This window comes from Puntigrus tetrazona, chromosome 2 (assembly GCF_018831695.1).
Source record: "Puntigrus tetrazona isolate hp1 chromosome 2, ASM1883169v1, whole genome shotgun sequence".
Classification (NCBI taxonomy): domain Eukaryota; kingdom Metazoa; phylum Chordata; class Actinopteri; order Cypriniformes; family Cyprinidae; genus Puntigrus; species Puntigrus tetrazona.
In genome coordinates this window covers 2,173,212-2,189,481 of record NC_056700.1, presented here as the reverse complement: position 1 = coordinate 2,189,481, position 16,270 = coordinate 2,173,212, and the positions used below count along the sequence as shown (strand labels likewise).

General features: G+C 37.9%; 2 protein-coding genes across 4 annotated transcripts; both read right to left on the bottom strand.

Moving 5' to 3' along the window:
• Positions 1-116: 116 nt before the first annotated feature.
• Positions 117-10,716, bottom strand: LOC122358138 (phosphoglucomutase-1-like). 3 transcript variants are annotated; one of them, XR_006252583.1, is made up of 14 exons: positions 9,269-10,716; positions 7,847-8,009; positions 7,084-7,230; positions 6,858-6,983; positions 5,424-5,614; positions 5,175-5,329; positions 4,969-5,084; positions 3,688-3,823; positions 3,424-3,607; positions 3,185-3,319; positions 2,049-2,449; positions 1,322-1,415; positions 1,010-1,232; positions 117-876 (listed from the first exon to the last, which is right to left on the bottom strand). XR_006252583.1 is itself a non-coding variant. In XM_043257930.1 (11 exons), exons 1-11 carry the CDS (start codon positions 9,524-9,526, stop codon positions 2,360-2,362), a joined length of 1,701 nt encoding a protein of 566 aa, XP_043113865.1. In that variant the 5' UTR covers positions 9,527-10,716; the 3' UTR covers positions 1,817-2,359. The 3 variants fall into 3 exon arrangements, 1 of the variants encoding a protein (XP_043113865.1); XR_006252584.1 differs by having other exon boundaries at positions 1,010-1,471; XM_043257930.1 differs by lacking the exons at positions 117-876; positions 1,010-1,232; positions 1,322-1,415 and having other exon boundaries at positions 1,817-2,449.
• Positions 10,717-11,316: 600 nt separating this feature from the next.
• Positions 11,317-16,110, bottom strand: LOC122358154 (angiopoietin-related protein 3-like). The gene is made up of 7 exons (XM_043257941.1): positions 15,434-16,110; positions 14,517-14,627; positions 13,561-13,669; positions 13,364-13,477; positions 13,144-13,239; positions 12,064-12,333; positions 11,317-11,882 (listed from the first exon to the last, which is right to left on the bottom strand). The coding sequence occupies exons 1-7, from the start codon at positions 15,914-15,916 to the stop codon at positions 11,719-11,721; spliced, it is 1,347 nt and encodes a 448-aa protein (XP_043113876.1). The 5' UTR covers positions 15,917-16,110; the 3' UTR covers positions 11,317-11,718.
• Positions 16,111-16,270: the final 160 nt, after the last annotated feature.

Below are 16,270 nucleotides of genomic sequence, written 5' to 3'. Positions count from 1 at the left end.
GCTCATCTAGGTCTTTGAGAGGAAGGGAGTTAGTCCATTCCAGCAGTTCGTCCATTTCTCGCTCCCAGTGTTCCCGCTCATCTGGACCCAGAGCAGCTCCAGGAGTCTCTAAAGGGGGACCCAGGAGAAACTGAGGTGAGGTGAGGTCTCTGAAAGAACGCACTGCACATGCGTCTACAGGAGGAATCACCTGGAGCTTTGCGCTGCGTGTAGAGTCGTCTCATGCGTTCCACCCGTGTCTGTTTTGCTTTGGTGCGTTTCTGAACAGGGCTGCATATAATGACCGTAAAAAGTTTAGAGCAGGCTTTCTCAACCCTGGTTCTCGAGCTAATCAAGCTGTTCAGGATAACTAGTAAGTTACAGGCAGGACTGGAGCAAAACTCTGCAAGACAGTGGCCCTCCTGATTCTTTAGAAAGACCTTAATTTTAGATACAGTGCACTTTTAAATAGTAAACTTTGCAGGATGTTTAAAGCTGTGTTACGCACCGCATGAAAGCTCATTTTCAGAAATCCATAATAAGGGTGTTTTAATGAGTCCTTGCATGGAAGCACATTCCATCATATTGAATGCTTTGGTAAATCAATTATTAATAAGTCGAAGGATAAAGGTTAAATAAAAAAGGTGCACATTATGAGATACTAAGTCATTATTATAATTAAACTTTTTTTTTTTTAGGACATTCTAATAATTTTGACTTCTTGTCAATTAAAATTCATTTAAACTGCATTTTTACATTATTTTTTAACTGAGCTTATATGTATTGAATAAAAATGAGAAACACCAACTGACATGTTGTGCTGTGCTTGAATAAGATGACCTGTGTGACCTCCGTTTGACCAGACTGCACCTCCGTCCCTGCAGTTCATGAATTCATCTGAATCGAAAGTGAGGAATATCAATGATATATAATAAATGAAAAAGTTGCAAATAAAGCAATGCAAAGACTGTAGATGTTGTCTATTTATGCACAGTATTCCACTTAAATACAGTCATAACAAATCACTTACATTCATTTCCCTTCGGAAGTTCTGGGTTAGTGGTGGCAATTTTCATCCATTTGCTGAGATACCCCTCAAAGGCAATTCTACACACTTGTCTTGTAAAGGAGAAGAGCTGGTTTGTTTACAAAGCCTATATTTGGATGATATCGATTTAAAAAAACCTTACGGTAAAAGAGTGAAGATTAGTCTTGCCTCTGCCTTGTCTTCAGCCCCACACCTTCAATAGCATCTGATTTGAACATATTTTTGTGATGATATGATGTTGTTTAAATGTTAGTTGTAATGATGTGAAAGGTGGAGTTGGTGGGATATTCTTACCCTCCAGTTTCTGCTCGTTTTTCATGACTTGTGTTGATGGAGACCAGGGCAGCAAGTCACAAGCTTCCATTGTCACTGATTTCTTAAGCTTGAACTATTTAAAATAAGCATGAATTAGGCCACTTCATCATAACATGATGTGCATGTGGCCTGTTAAAAAGCGAGGGAAGGTTTAGCTGATCATGGAAGAAGTTTGTCTAATTATAATTAAAACAAATCGTATATTAATATTTTTTTTTTTTTTAAATCCTGTAATTAAAACAAATCGTGTATATATATAATTTTTTGTTTGTTTTTTTACAGAAAGCCTCAGGAGAGATTTTATTGTCACGTGTAACAATATCCCGGATGCAGCTTTTGGGCTAACGTTACCTTGTTTTTGACCGTTTTTCATTTCTATTTCAATTTTGCAGTTCAGCTCCACATTTAGGAGGGTTAAAGCATAAAATGTGCAAGTTATTAGCCCAACGCTTATTATCAGTACATACAAATCTGTAACTCTCACTCCGGTATATTTATTCAGAATTTGCTACATAGAGAAACGTGCAAGACCATTTAAACAGACATATAATTCATTCAGTATCAAATTAATATAACAATATCACGACGAGATCTGATTTAAACACATTTTTAAGGACTTGCCGTCAAAAACCCGTAATTAATCAATCATTTGCACTCGAGCGGTGCTGGAATAGCACATTAAATAGTTTACACAAGCAGTAGTTACCTGTCAGTCACAGCTGCGTCTCATTTCACAATTACTTTGGGCAGAATATTACGCTCCAGTTTCATCAGAGCAGCACGTTTACGAGTACAACTTCAGTCAGTAGTTTGCTCATGAATATTAATTGCGTCGTGGGCGCGTTGCTTGGTAACCTTCCGGGAGCGTCACGTTACGTGATTAATATTCATAAGCTAAGCAGTCGCGAAGGATTGGAGAACGTTTGCTCACGTGCTATCTCTTTGATTCTGCAGTTACACGTTTTGCTGATAGCAATATTTATATATAAAAAAATGTAAATATGACATTTAATATAATCATGTAATAACAGTAGGGCCTCTTCGTCCGGTTCTTTCGTGTATCTGTGAAACCTGAAGGGCAATGGTGACGAGCTCCCCCAGCGCCACCTGAAAAACAATAACAATTTATTCCAAACGTTTTTTTGTTTGTTGCCATTTTAAAATTTTATGCGGTAAAACATAGGCTTTGAATAGAACAGTGCAGTAGTTTGTTGCTGATTCTAAATTTAGATGACAAGAATTGTAGTTAGTACGTTACACATTTTATGTCGACCTAAAGAGTTGCTTGAAGGATTTTTAATAGTCTTTGGCCTATTAGACTACTACACGAAATCAATACAATAAACAGGTTGGGTCAAAAGTAATATGTGATCACATCAATATAAAAATGATGTAAAATATAAAATAATATCTAGCCTAATGTAATAATGAAAGAAAATATAATGCACTAATGGGGTTCGTTAAGTGACTGCAGGGGGTTTGTGTGTTTTATGAAAAGTAATTATCAATTTGTGATCATATGAATGTCAAATATAAACAAATATAAAACACTTGTCCAAAAAAAAAGAAAGAAAAGAAAATATATTTGTTTACCTGAGGTTGTCTAACCATTACCTTACAGGCAAATGTGTTACGAAATTATTATCTTAAAATCTCACTTCAACTAAGTTTACATTTTTTTTTATACTTTTTATAAACTATTGAATGTTAGTTCAAATAAAAAGCTACAACTTTATTTTTGGAATCTGATTACATAATCCAGATTACATATCACTACCCACATGTGTGAAGGATCAAGTTTTAGAAGTATAAATTCCCTATAAAAAATTAGTCACAATTTACCTGAGGGTCCTGAAAGAGCTTGTTTGCGTCTTTCTCATAGCTGTCGATATACAGACGAACTGTGGCTCCGAAGCTATCGCTCCCACTGAGGCGAAAGATTATACGAGAACCTCCTTTAAAAATGATCCGCAAACCCTGCAGGGGTTCAGGGAATGCTTACATTAATTACAGTATCCCTGTGACAAATGCCTGCTTTTTTGCTGCTTTTTTTATTTTATTATTATAAATTTTTTTTTTACCTGGTTCCTCGAAATGGTTCCGTCCACAGGGTCGCTGTACTCAAAATTGTCGGTCGCCTCCACCTGGTATTTCTTTTCCCCCGCGCTAAACACTTGCCCAATGAAAGCCCTGTCTGAAACCATCAGCTCCAGATCCAGCATCATCTCCACAGCCGCATCTAAATCCACTTCCTCATAGTCAAATCTGTCGGGTATAAACATGTGGGCAATCTATACTCAAAGGTTTGACCAGGTCTAGACTGTATGTGCTGATAGTCAGCGCACCTGGTGTAGTAGTTCCTCCCGTAGGTTCTCCAGTGGTCCGTCATGATGTCTTCTACACTTTGTCTCCTGGCCGCTAGGATGGAAAGCCATGCTAGCACTGCCCAGAGCCCATCCTTCTCTCGAATATAATCCGATCCTATTAAGAGACGAGGTGTTTCTTTAACTGTAGCCGTTTATATGTTCCAGTTAGGGGTTAAAAATCATAAGAAATATGTAGTTGTTGCATTAAAATCGTACTGGATGCTCAAAAATATAGTTTATGTAGAGTTTTATCCTTATATTAGACCAAGACTTGTGGCCTTAAAGTGCCCCTGTTATGGATTTTTGAAAATGAGCTTTCATGCTGTAACACAGATTTAATGAAAACATCCTCACGGTTTTAAATCTAAAAGTGCACCATGCATGAAAGAGTCGACTCTGAATCATTGAAATGAGTCGTTTATAAAACAAATCCCTTCATGGTGACTTTAAAATGAAGTATTAGCATATCGTCTGCCCACTTGTTGGTCTTTTCGGGCCGGTCTGGATGAAGATGCAAATTCATTATTGGCCACTGGGTGCTGCTCACAAACACAGCTTTAAATGAAATCCACCAATTGAGTTTTGGAAAAACGAATCTTTGTCTTTAAACAAACAAGATAAAAATAAATGCATATTATAAGAAAATGAAACTGATTTTGACCTAGCATACAAGTCAAACCTGTTGTTTGAGAGTCCCAAAACCAAAATATATACCTTTCATAACCCATAACAGTGGCACTTTAAAATACTAAATTCCATCGTATGAATGTGATATTGATATAAAATATTTTAAAATATTGTATAAGCAAAAAATGATTTAAATTCAATATTTGTTTATAATGTTTAGTAATATTAATTAGGGAAAAAGTAATGTTAAAAGTAATATATAATATATAAACAGCTATTGCCCTTTACGATTAGCTCCCTTCTGTCATGCCTAGGAATTATGCATTTTATTAAATTGTTTAAATGTCATTTCCATCAATGTTATTTCCACCTTAGAATTTGATTGAAGCTGATAGGTCATGACTTTTATCATACATCTACCGCCGGATATTGTTAGGAGATCGTGAGAGTGCTTTTTAAGAGATTTCACTGTCCACTGCACCAGGAGTGCCATCAGAAAAAGATGTTAAATGTATTTTATATGTGCATGCATCCTCTGACACGTCCTGGCTCGGATTTCTAAGTTGTCTAAAGTGAGTTTTTGCTGTTTTTTCCTGCTGAAAGGCTCTCTACAGTCCTAGGTACACTGGTTACCTGTGCCAAAACTTTCCTCCCCGCACAGCGAGAGGCGTCCTGCGTCCATCAAGCTCCCAAAATACCTCCATCCGGTGGGGGTCTCATACAGCTGGATCTTGGTGGCTCTGGCCACCCTGGATAAAACAGCAGAGTGAGCCGGAGATGCTGGCGGCCCTGTTAAGTGCACATCTACACAGTGTGAAACATTTAGGAGTAATATTCACATGTCCAGAGCGGCACTGGTGGGCATACTCCTAGCAAAGCCTCTTACTCCTGTGTGCTGGAAGTAAGGAATGCAGAAGATGTTCGCGGCGATGACGGCAACTGAGTCTGAGGGGTTCACGAAGAACCCGTGCTTTCCCAGGATCATATTACGGTCCTAGAAAGAGGGAGAGAGTGAGGCCGGGGTCAGGAAAATGTTATGCTGAGTGTCACATGAGCGCGTCTGCTTGGGTGAGTGTCTCGACACCTACACCGTCACCATCGAAAGCAGCTCCGAAGTCATACTGTCCGCTCTTCATCGTCTCAACCAGGTCGGTGGCGTGGGTCAAGTTGGGGTCTGGGTGGCCACCTCCGAAGTCCTCCAGGGGTACGCAGTTGATGGCTGAATTGGCGGGGGAGCCCAGCTCCTCACACAGGATCTTCTTCACATACGGCCCAATTACTGGAGGTTCAAAGAGTCAGTTGAAGTATGTAGGATTAAAACGGTTACTGAGTCCAAATTTTAAATATTAGAGAATTCATTTTCTCCTGCTCCTAAGACTGGATGCTCAGGGGTGGGTTGCCAGATTGAAGACGTGCAACAGTAACAAGCATAACTGACAAGTGAAGCTAACAAGCCTTTCACTGTAAGTTGTTGAGCTTATTTATCTGCTTGTAAAGCCTTTTAGATGGATTTTAGGGTGGGCAGAATCTAGAATACTCATTTGCTGGCATCAGTGGCTGCAATATGCTGTGTTTTCTGTCAACTTACAATCCCGGCTGCGCTGGCAGTGGATGAAATCAAAAAACAAACGCAGAAACATAGAGCGAACATTTCGTAATCAGAATAACGGTAGGATTGTTTTTTTGGAGAAACAGGTATCAACTTCTTAAATATCTGCATACATATTATGATGCTTTTATTCTTGAGCACAGTCAAGAAATACGTACAGTATTTTTAACGGGACAGAAGACCAGGGGCCATAACTACGACAGTAAATAATATATTCTTAAGATTGTTGGGGTTGAAATACATCATTGGACCCCAGTTTTTACTTCAATTAATCAACAATATTGAAAAATAGAGAGAGAGATTTGAAGATAAAGATAAATTGATGACAGAATTTGTATTTCTGTATGTACTATACCTTCAACAACGATGCAAAGCATATTAACCTAAATCTTTTGCAATAATGCAAGAGTACAACTATTTGCAAAGAATTGGTTACACGGATCTGACCCTACGTTTGTAAACGCAGCAGTTAATCCAGCTATAGTTGACTTTACAGCTCAAATGAGACACACGAATGCAGAAGATTGCTTTCATTTCAAGGGGCTCATCAATGCGGGATGGTTTTACTCTTTGACAGAAAATCGACATGCATCCATTCTGTTCATACGTCTTAAAAAGATGGCATTCTTTTGAATCAAAGCGGAGAGCTGCGCTTGGTTTTAATGTTATGTCAGATGGCTAGTCTTAATCATTCACATCATGCACGGAAACCCAATCTCGCACAGCAGCGGGCAGCAATGCAAGCCTAAACTCATCCCAACTGGCACACACAGAGAATCTAGCTCCATTAAGCAGATGCAGCTGCTACTTTAAATGCTCTTTTCAAAATGTGGGAAATGGTTTTGATGTTACGGGACTCAATGGCTATATCAGTCCGTTTCTATATCAGCCGAAAAGAAATATGCTTCCTCACCTCCATGCATGGCATCTAAACGGATCTGTATGTGGTTGTCTCCGGACAGAAGCTCCTTGAGAACAGCGAAATCGAAGATGTTCCTCAGCGAGTTGGCGTAGGATTCGACTGGATCCACAATTTCCACTGCCGTGACAGAAAATCGACATGCATCCATTCTGTTCATACGTCTTAAAAAGATGGCATTCTTTTGAATCAACAGCTCAGGAGTTGCAAATGTTGTCACCTGTAAAAGGTTTAAATTTGTTCTCCAGGTCGAAGGACTGCTTGCCGATAGTCCCCAGATCAACTCTGAGCTCAGGACAGATGGCAAACTCCTCTACGGTTCTGCTCAGCTGGAAGATTTTATTCGTGGCAGCCTCTGGTGCTGGACCTGTATGGAGGAATTATCAAACAAAACTGGTTGTTAAAGTATACTTTGCGAGACTGGGTCTACTTTATGTTTTTTGATTGTGGAGAAGGTTCAAATTTTACCCCATGAATGACGATTACATATTATATTGTGACTTAAAATGTTGTACATTTCATTCCCTATTTTTTTTTATATAGTAAAACCATTGTGCATTATCATAAATGATGCATTTATGTTAAATTGTGTGTATTGAAACTAATATTTTGTTAAAAATTATTACAGTTTAATAAAACTTTCTTTTTTTATGTCAAAGATGAACGTTTAAATGTTAACGTAATTTAAAGATCAATGCATGCTTACAATGACTTATTATTTTACTTTTGGTTAATATTAAATTAAATTAAATGTGCATGAAAATCAACAATGGGAATATTGCAATATTGCAAAACATCACATGAATAGTTTAATGGAATAGTAATTCGAGTGAAATCATTCTGCCACAAAAACTCACTAGAAAATAATGCTTTATGATCATAACTTAAGCCTAATTTTAGGTACCTATCTTATCTCTGTCATTGATTTTTGGGTAAAATATGACATCATTCCTCTATCTTCATAATCACGTGTGAAACATAACCTCCATTGGCGGTATTGAATTTGATGCCGAAGTCTCCGTCAGGTCCTCCAGGGTTGTGACTGGCCGTGAGAATGATGCCACCAATCGCCTTGATCTTCCTGATCACACACGACACAGCCGGCGTCGACATGATGCCATTCTGACCGATCACAACACGACCCACCTGACAAAATCACCAGCCCACGTGAATAAAACACCCTCTGTAACTGGTCCATATTTTAGAAAACAGTACATACATTTCCTTTTTAGACATTTGCTGATTTTAAATAACTTTCCAACTACAAGTCAACTAGCAGTCATTAGAGTATTAGTATGATAAAACTGCTTTTTTGATGGTACCAGATGTATGGCAACACTTTATTTTATGGTTACTCATATATTAGTTGCTTACATATTACTAGAATATTAGCCATTTAGTAGCACATATTATTGCCCTAATCTACATCCCTTATACTAAACTTAGCAGTTATTACTTACTATCTATTAATAAGCAGCAAATTAAGAATTTATTGAGGGAAATCATAGTTAATAGTGTCACCTATTCTATAGTGTTATGGATAGCATATAGTTAGTAAAATAAGTGTCTCTGTAAGCATGTCAACTTTTTCTACTAATCCTAACCTAATGGTCTACTAATACACTAATAAGAGTTATTGACATACATTGCAAAGTTGCTCATAGTTAGTATAATGTGGACTATTAAAATAAAGCATTAAAATAAATCTCAGCTGGAAATGAAAGAATGTTATAATAAACTATTTCATTAAAATACAAGGTATATCCATTACATATAACACCAGAATGGAGGCCAAAGCTGAGCTCTAAAAAAGTGCACTTCAGCAGATCAACAATAGTAACTTCACTCAACACGATCTTTCCGCCTGTGCCAGATCTAATTGGCAAAATTAGAAATCTATTAAAGACCATGTCACCATTTGCTTGTAATGTGCCCTAAATATATGTACCTTACAATTGTGTCAAGAATGAATATCTTTTGTGGCAAATTTAGAACTAGAAAGAGGTGAGCGATAGGTCCAATAAAGCTTCTTCCCTATTTCTTGCCATCAAAATATAGGAACGCAGTACATTTGAAGTGGATTAAAACATTTAAGCCGTCTCGGGATAACTTTGATTAATTGTTTTGATCCAATTAAATACTGGCTACTGTTTTTACCACTAAAAATACAGACAGGGGAGTGTCTATAAGATGTGTGAGATTCAGAAGCATAGACATAGATTCCTAAGAATTATTAGAGATTGTTTTACATCAAAATACTTGACATTTTATTAATTCTGCTTCAAAATGTGTTACTTACTTATTCAAATTATTTGTACAAAGAAATGTAATCCTTTTTGAGTGAAAACGGTTTCTACGCTGTATTTTGTCTTATAAGAAACATATTGTAAGAATCGCAACTGTACCCCATTAGCGGCAGCCATCTGCGCTATGACCTGAATGGCATTCGAATTGAAGTAGCGTCCATCTCCACCCACAACCACGGTGGAGCCCTGCCTGTCCCTCAGGTCGATGGAGGAGAAGATGCATTGAATGAAGTTGTTCAGGTAGTTCTTTTCAGATTGGAAAACGCGGGTCTTCTTCCTCAGGCCGTTGATACCGGGCCTCTGGTCAAGGTATGGAGAAGTAGGCAAAGTCAGCACTTGCAAGGGGCTATCGTTCATTGCTCCAGTCCTTTGAGGAAGAATGTAGGAGAAGCTGCTATCTCCTCTCAGAGGAGAGAGAGAGAGAGAAAGAGAGTGACCGGGACGGGAGGAGAAGGAGGAAAAGCCTTGTGCCCTTATGGCATTCCCCAGAGTTGGATTGAGGCAGTTAACGGGCTAAAAATAAACTTGGTAACCGAAGACGGCTTCTCACACATGTGCACGGGGATCACTGTCAGACAAGTTCGCCTCCAGAGGCCTGTTGAGGCAGATGCATGAGATGACCAGCGAGGTCTCGTTCATGTGAGGCATTTACTCAGCATTTACTCAGAAGCTAAATAGAGCTGATGCTGAGTGAATAAGCCCGGGATGAACTGCCTGTAAACGCTACATGAGTTGTTTTGACATATGCTAAATCTACCAGGATCATTCAAGATCCGTGGCTAATGAAAGACGCGCCATATAGCTTGATAGCTGGGTGGCGTTTGAGGGCAGTAAAGGGGGTTTTGACCGCAGCACCTCTATAATCCTTAAGGATGAAATTTCTGTGTTGATGTGTTGATGGTAACAGGTGGTTTAGCTTGCTCCAGAAGGAGCCGAATAAAAAAAGAACCAGGGAAGATCTTAACGCAACAAGACCAGGTCGGTTTGGAAAGACATTTCAGACACGAAAAAGGCTCAAACCGTGGATTGAACTGTTTTTACAGGGACAATGTATTTGCTCTTGGGGGGTAGTTTTGCTACGCTGATCTAAACAGGGGGAGCTGGGGGAGGTAGAGGGTGCTTCAAGACGATTACAACAAACTATTTAGATGTTGAGCTAGTCAGTCAGCTTATGCCACGTAGCGATGATTTGCTTCCTAGCAGGACTTATCTAGAGTTTCATGACTGAACTAGATACGTGTCCCCATTTGTATTTTTGATTAACAGGATACTGAAGTTGGTCACATTTTATTGCTTTATTATATCAGCCAACCACACATTTTATGCGTTATATAAAATAAAATATACAATAAATAACACTTTAGTTTAAGAATCAATTCTCAACTAGTTAATAGTATATTAGCTGTTTATTAGTATATAAAACGCATATTAATGTCCATATTTTAGATCCTTCCCCTTATTCCTAAACATAACAACTACCTTAAATATTAATAAACAGCAGATTAGGAGTTTATCGAGGCGCAATTAAAGAATTAAGTCGAAATGTACTTTAACTTTATTAGTTTTGTTCCTATTCCCAGTTTTTATATGCAGTTTCTGTCCCAGCATTTTGTGTTTAGCTGTAAGGCAGTCTGGAAAGGACAGAAGTTCATCTTAGCACTCCATCTGGCCAGGTTTTATGATACCAATCCTTCTTAATATTTAGCATCCCTCATTGACCCACTATTCTTCATCTCTAATGAAGTCTTGCCATGCGTCGTGAAAATAAAAATAGTAATGGCACGCTTTATTTTTATAGTCCACTTTGGACACCAAATATAAGTAACTTTGCAACAACATGTCAGCTACATGTCTACTAACTCTCAGAGTAGACTGTAGGATAGGGTTAGGGTAGAATAAATTGACATATATATATACGTTCTGATAGTCTGTATGTTGTGGACCCATCAAAGTCTACTAATACTGTAATGACTGCTAAATATTTCTGTTGCCCAAATGGCACCAATTTGCACAGTTGTACTGTTTTTTGAGCTTTAATTGAAAATGACTGCAAATATAAGCAGTGATCAACAGGGGGCAACCCTGCATCAGCTTTAAACATCCTGTTTTTCTCTTTTACAGTGTCTGTTTAAAAACACGCTTGAATATAAAGTATAATTTAGAATTTAATGTCAACAAAGTAATGAATAAAAAATGCATGTATTGGAAATAGTGCAAAAATAACAAAAGCTGTACAACTGTGCACGTGACATCTAGAGGTCAACGTGACTCATTTAAACACATGGCTGAAAGTGGCTCTCTGAAGGTTAAATGAGAGGTTTCTGGTTGGACTTATTACATTGTAATTAAGACGACTGGTGGAGAAACTGAATCATGTGGAGCTCACTGGACTAATCGGTGTAAATGTCCCATTTTTACTGCATCATATTGATAGTTTCATACTCAACATTGGAAACTGTATCATGTCCGTTAAACAGTTACTTTGTAAAAACCAAGATGCAATTGTTCAGCATGAATGCAATGCTGTTCCTCTGCTCATACTGTTGATATTAAGGGGTTTGTGGCTTTGTGAGATGACTAATGGAGATTTTTGAGGCCTTGAAGCTGGTGGTTCCTCTGCCAGGTTTCCAGTGGGTTCCCTTTTTACGAGGTCTGCTCTGAATACACTTGCCATTCAGGTTAATGTCGCCGCAAACGCTAAACCACCATCCACCTAAAGGAAACAGCAGTAATCATAGATAGAAAACTAATTTAGTTTGCAATTTCAGCTATTATTCATAACCTCAAAAATAGGTAGGTATAGACAAGTCGCTACTCGATTCATTAGTTTGTTTTGTGTTTTGTTTGATTGATGTATTACTCAATGAAAAGATCTTATGTACGATCACATGTACCTGTGTAGTCTTGAGCGCACTTCGGATCAGGGTTTCCATCGTTGTGGTCTTTGGTGGAGAACCTGAAGCCAGCGTGTTCCTCCAGAGCAGAGCTGGACTCTCCAGTCTGCAGCTTCAGATGGATAGTGTAGTTGAAGACGGCGTCTTCCAGGATGTACTGTAAAAGAAAAAAGTGCTTCTCCTTCCTCCAGTCCTCAATCTGAACGTGCAGGAGTGAGTGTCCCTGACGGGCAATGGCATAGATCTTCTTTAGCCCAAGCCAGAACTCACCTGCAAAACACAGACATCTGAGACACCCAGCAGTATTATAAATCACTTAATATTACATAGGAGTACTGGGGCATTTCAATATTTTAATATACAGTTATATGGTACAATATAATTAATAGTAGTTCATTATTGTTTGATAAACTTCACTCTTTTTAGTAGACTGTAAAAATGTTATGTCCAAAAATTGGTATATTGTATAAATATATTGTGAATATATATATATATATATATATATATATATATATATATATATATATATATATATATATATATATATATATATATACACACACATATAATTATTATTATTATTGTAGTTTTATTGTATTTGTTTAATACTAGTTTCACTAGTTATCATATTTTCACTGACCTTCAACCACTCATTTTAAAATTTAATTTCATTGCATTTTGAAAGTAAAATATTTTAGAATATTTCATATTAATTGCAGGCAACACAGAAACAGAGTATTTTTTTTTGCAGTGCTTCCAGAATTTAAGTATATGAAATTCGAATAGTCTATACTGTGACACAAGGATGTGACCACATGCGTGACAAGATACTACATTTCTTCTGAAAGTTTTTATGCCAGGATGTCTCATGAGAACATATTGGGACAAGGAAGGCAACATTATAAAAGAGGAATGCTGGTCAAACTGGACATACAGTGAAATTATGCAGTAAAAAGATACTAAAAGCAGGGCGTTAAGATTCAGTCTTCTCAACACCAATCACAGAGCTCTATTGTGCTCCACTCTATAATCACAGACTGAACACATTCTGTTTATGAGAACATTCTTGATTTAACTCACTGCTGAAGTCCCCAAATCCATCCTCGTACTTCTCCCAGGACTGGTCGAAGTCCACAGAGCCGTCATGTCTGCGCTGGATGACAGTGAACACTCCCTCTGTGGATGACAGAGGACAATATCAAAGAGAGACTGTCATCTTAAACTTTAATGAGAATCTCTTTTCTGTGGAAGGCTGTTTTCAGAAATCAGAGATCTGAGAAAGAAAATGCCTTATCCTTACCCTCAGTGAATTCACATTTCACAAGAAACGGTTGTGACTCGTCAGGTTTAATAACATAAAGGCCGCTGGATTTCTGTCCTCGGCTGAAGACCTCGGCACAGTCTTTTGGAAGATCTGCAAGACAACTTGACATGCTCTACAACTGAAGAGATGCAATAACGTTTCTCAAAGCAAAGCATTCCTGTTCCATCCCATACCGCTTGAGAAGCTCCCATCAGATGTGGAGTACGGTAGATATCCTGAGAGGCTGTTGCTTTGGTGCTTGTCTAAATTTTCATCGGTTTCCTGGAGATGTGCAGAGTTGAGCTAGATAGAAAGTGAAAGCACAGAATTACTCAAACAAAAAAAAATCACAAGGAGATAAGCAGTATCTGGCTCTATGGGGTATTTTCATCTATATATTTTGAGGTTGGGTGCATCATTTAAAGAGTGATTCTGTCATTAGGACCTTCATTCATCTTCAGAACACAAATTAAGAAATTTCTGATGAAATCAATGAGCTATCTGGCCCTCTATAGACAGCAACACAATTGAAATGATCCCAGATCCAATCAGTGGAGGGTCAGATATCTCTGTGATTTTATGAAAAATATTGTAATTTGTGCTCTGAAGATGAATGAAGGTCTTACAGGATTGGAATGACATGAGAGTGATTAATTAATGACAGCATTTTAATTTTGGGGCGAACTAACTTTTTAACTAAATAATACCATGTTTATTAACATGCCAGGTGATTTTTCTGCCATGGTAACTCTCTTAGAGTTTAGCATGGTAATATACATGGCAGCGTTAATGTGTTTGTAACACTGCTGGAGCAGAGCAAGTACAAAGAACTGCCAGGACAAACAGCTGTGAGCATGTAAGAAATAATGCTGCTGCACATGTAATGTTTGTGGAACAACCAATGTATAGCATAAATCTAACCATAGCAGCTCTGTGCAGGTGGAGCTGGGGGAGGTGCAGGGTTTCTGAAGCACGCTGCAGCTGCTACAGCTAACATTAGCCAAGCATTTAAATGTTGAGCAGCGAGCTCATTGGCTGCTGATGTGAAAGAAACCAATCACCTGCATCACGTGATAATGAAGTCAATAGATGAGATGAGTTTCACACCAGAACTGTTTTGGATAAGTAAAATGGTATCTTAATACTGTACTTTATTTTCCAGACCCTTGATTTTGGTCCTTTGGTTGTTGAGCTGCTCGCTCTGTTCACTCACAGCCTTCAGCAGATCAGTGATGCTCTTTTCTTGGGTCAGGATTATCTCCTAAAAGACAGCAACAACATCTCAGCATCTTGTTAACCCGAGCACGGCATAGATAATTAGAGATCACATCTGCTGAGTCCCAGATGTTTTCCCTGCTGTCTTGGGGTCTTTTGTCAAACATAATTGTGAACCTGGCATAGAGTTATATGCCATTCATAAGTGAAATGGGAATTCAATTTCTAAACAGGACACTGAAAATCTAAATTAGGAAATGAAAAGAAAATGTCATTAAATTAAAATTAGGAAATAAATTAAAATCAAATCAAATAAAGAGGTAGAATTCAAATGGAATTATTATATGAATGATAAACGGCATTGTCCAATGTACTATTACACTGAGTTTTAGGGTTAAATTAAATTAACTTAACGGAAAATGGTACTGCTAGTACCTTTTAATTTTATTTAATCCAAATCTACTGTAAATGCCACTAAAATATGTATAATTTATAGTATATTTCACTATATAAATTATTATTTGGACCATTAGGAGAAAACACATTTCCTATAAGCCTCTATTTTGGTTAAACCTTAATTATATCTTTGGGAATATCTTTCATTGTTGAATATTTATGTCTTTACTTATTATATTATAACTAACTTATAATCAGTAGATTTTTTCAATACAAATTTTTTTATGTGGTGGAAAATGAAAAGTAAAAATAAATGTTTAATTTATTCACAATTTCTGTTCTTATGGTGTCAACCCAGCAATGTAAATAAATGGCTTAAATATAAATCACCTTGCTTGATTACATTACAAAGGATTTTCTGTTTGTATCAAAACATCCAACCTGATCTGCTCTTACCTTTAGCGTGGAGATTTCAGCCACCGGCTCAGCTGAGAGCAAACTCTTGGACAGACTGCTTAACTTCTCCTCCAAGCCGCCCACCTGTCTCCTCAGATGCGTCCTCTCTTTTATGATATCTTCCACTTTGGAGTTAATCTCCCATGACAGACTCTTTATTTCCTCATTATTTGCCTTTAAGATCACGGTGGTCTTCTTCAGTTCCTCCTCCTCCTCCTTGATCTCACTGGCCAGCACAGAAAGTTGGTAGAAGGACTTGTCAAAGACATTAAGCTTTTGGAAAATATCATTGATTTGATTCTTGGTATTCTGCACAAAGTCCCTGAGGCTATGGCCCAGCTGTAGGAGGCCGTTTGCTAAAAGTCGGACTTCGTCCAGAGCAGCAAAGCGTATGCGGCTCTCTGTGTGTTGTTCAGGAACGCTGGGTTCTGTAGGGAAGGAATGAGATGATGCCAAAAGGAGCAACAGCACAAGCTGATTCATAGTTGCTTCTTTAGACTAAGACTGCTATGGTCCTCACAGCTCTTACAGTCAGAAGCCCACAGTTCTTTATAGGCCTCCTCCTATTAATCATTAAGCAGGGTGATGGTGACCTGATACGGGCTTTTATAAATCCCAGCGTTCAATACTGCAACATTCAGAGCCCACAACATCATGCAATATTCAGTTTTAGGATCTGTCAAAAGGATCTGTGAAGATAATGGTTAAACGCCCAATAAAAAAACTTTCTTATAAAAGCTCAAGTTTTTACACGTAATGATTCTCATGTGGTGTAAAAAGTATATTTCCCTCAAGTTTGAATACTTCAACTTGTGAATGCAGCTCAAGCATTTCCAA

What these genes read in the sequence shown, in the direction of transcription:
- LOC122358138 (XM_043257930.1), bottom strand. Translation starts at nt 9,526, where the DNA reads ATGAACGATAGCCCCTTGCAAGTGCTGACTTTGCCTACTTCTCCATAC. An exon ending in AGATGGCTGCCGCTAATGGG is followed by an intron (nt 8,010 to 9,268) that starts GTACAGTTGCGA and finishes TGATTTTGTCAG; the next exon opens with GTGGGTCGTGTTGTGATCGG. An exon ending in AGCTCTTTCAGGACCCTCAG is followed by an intron (nt 2,450 to 3,184) that starts GTAAATTGTGAC and finishes ATTGTTTTTCAG; the next exon opens with GTGGCGCTGGGGGAGCTCGT.
- LOC122358154 (XM_043257941.1), bottom strand. Translation starts at nt 15,916, where the DNA reads ATGAATCAGCTTGTGCTGTTGCTCCTTTTGGCATCATCTCATTCCTTC. An exon ending in GAAATGTGAATTCACTGAGG is followed by an intron (nt 13,240 to 13,363) that starts GTAAGGATAAGG and finishes TGTCATCCACAG; the next exon opens with AGGGAGTGTTCACTGTCATC. An exon ending in GTGCGCTCAAGACTACACAG is followed by an intron (nt 11,883 to 12,063) that starts GTACATGTGATC and finishes TGTTTCCTTTAG; the next exon opens with GTGGATGGTGGTTTAGCGTT.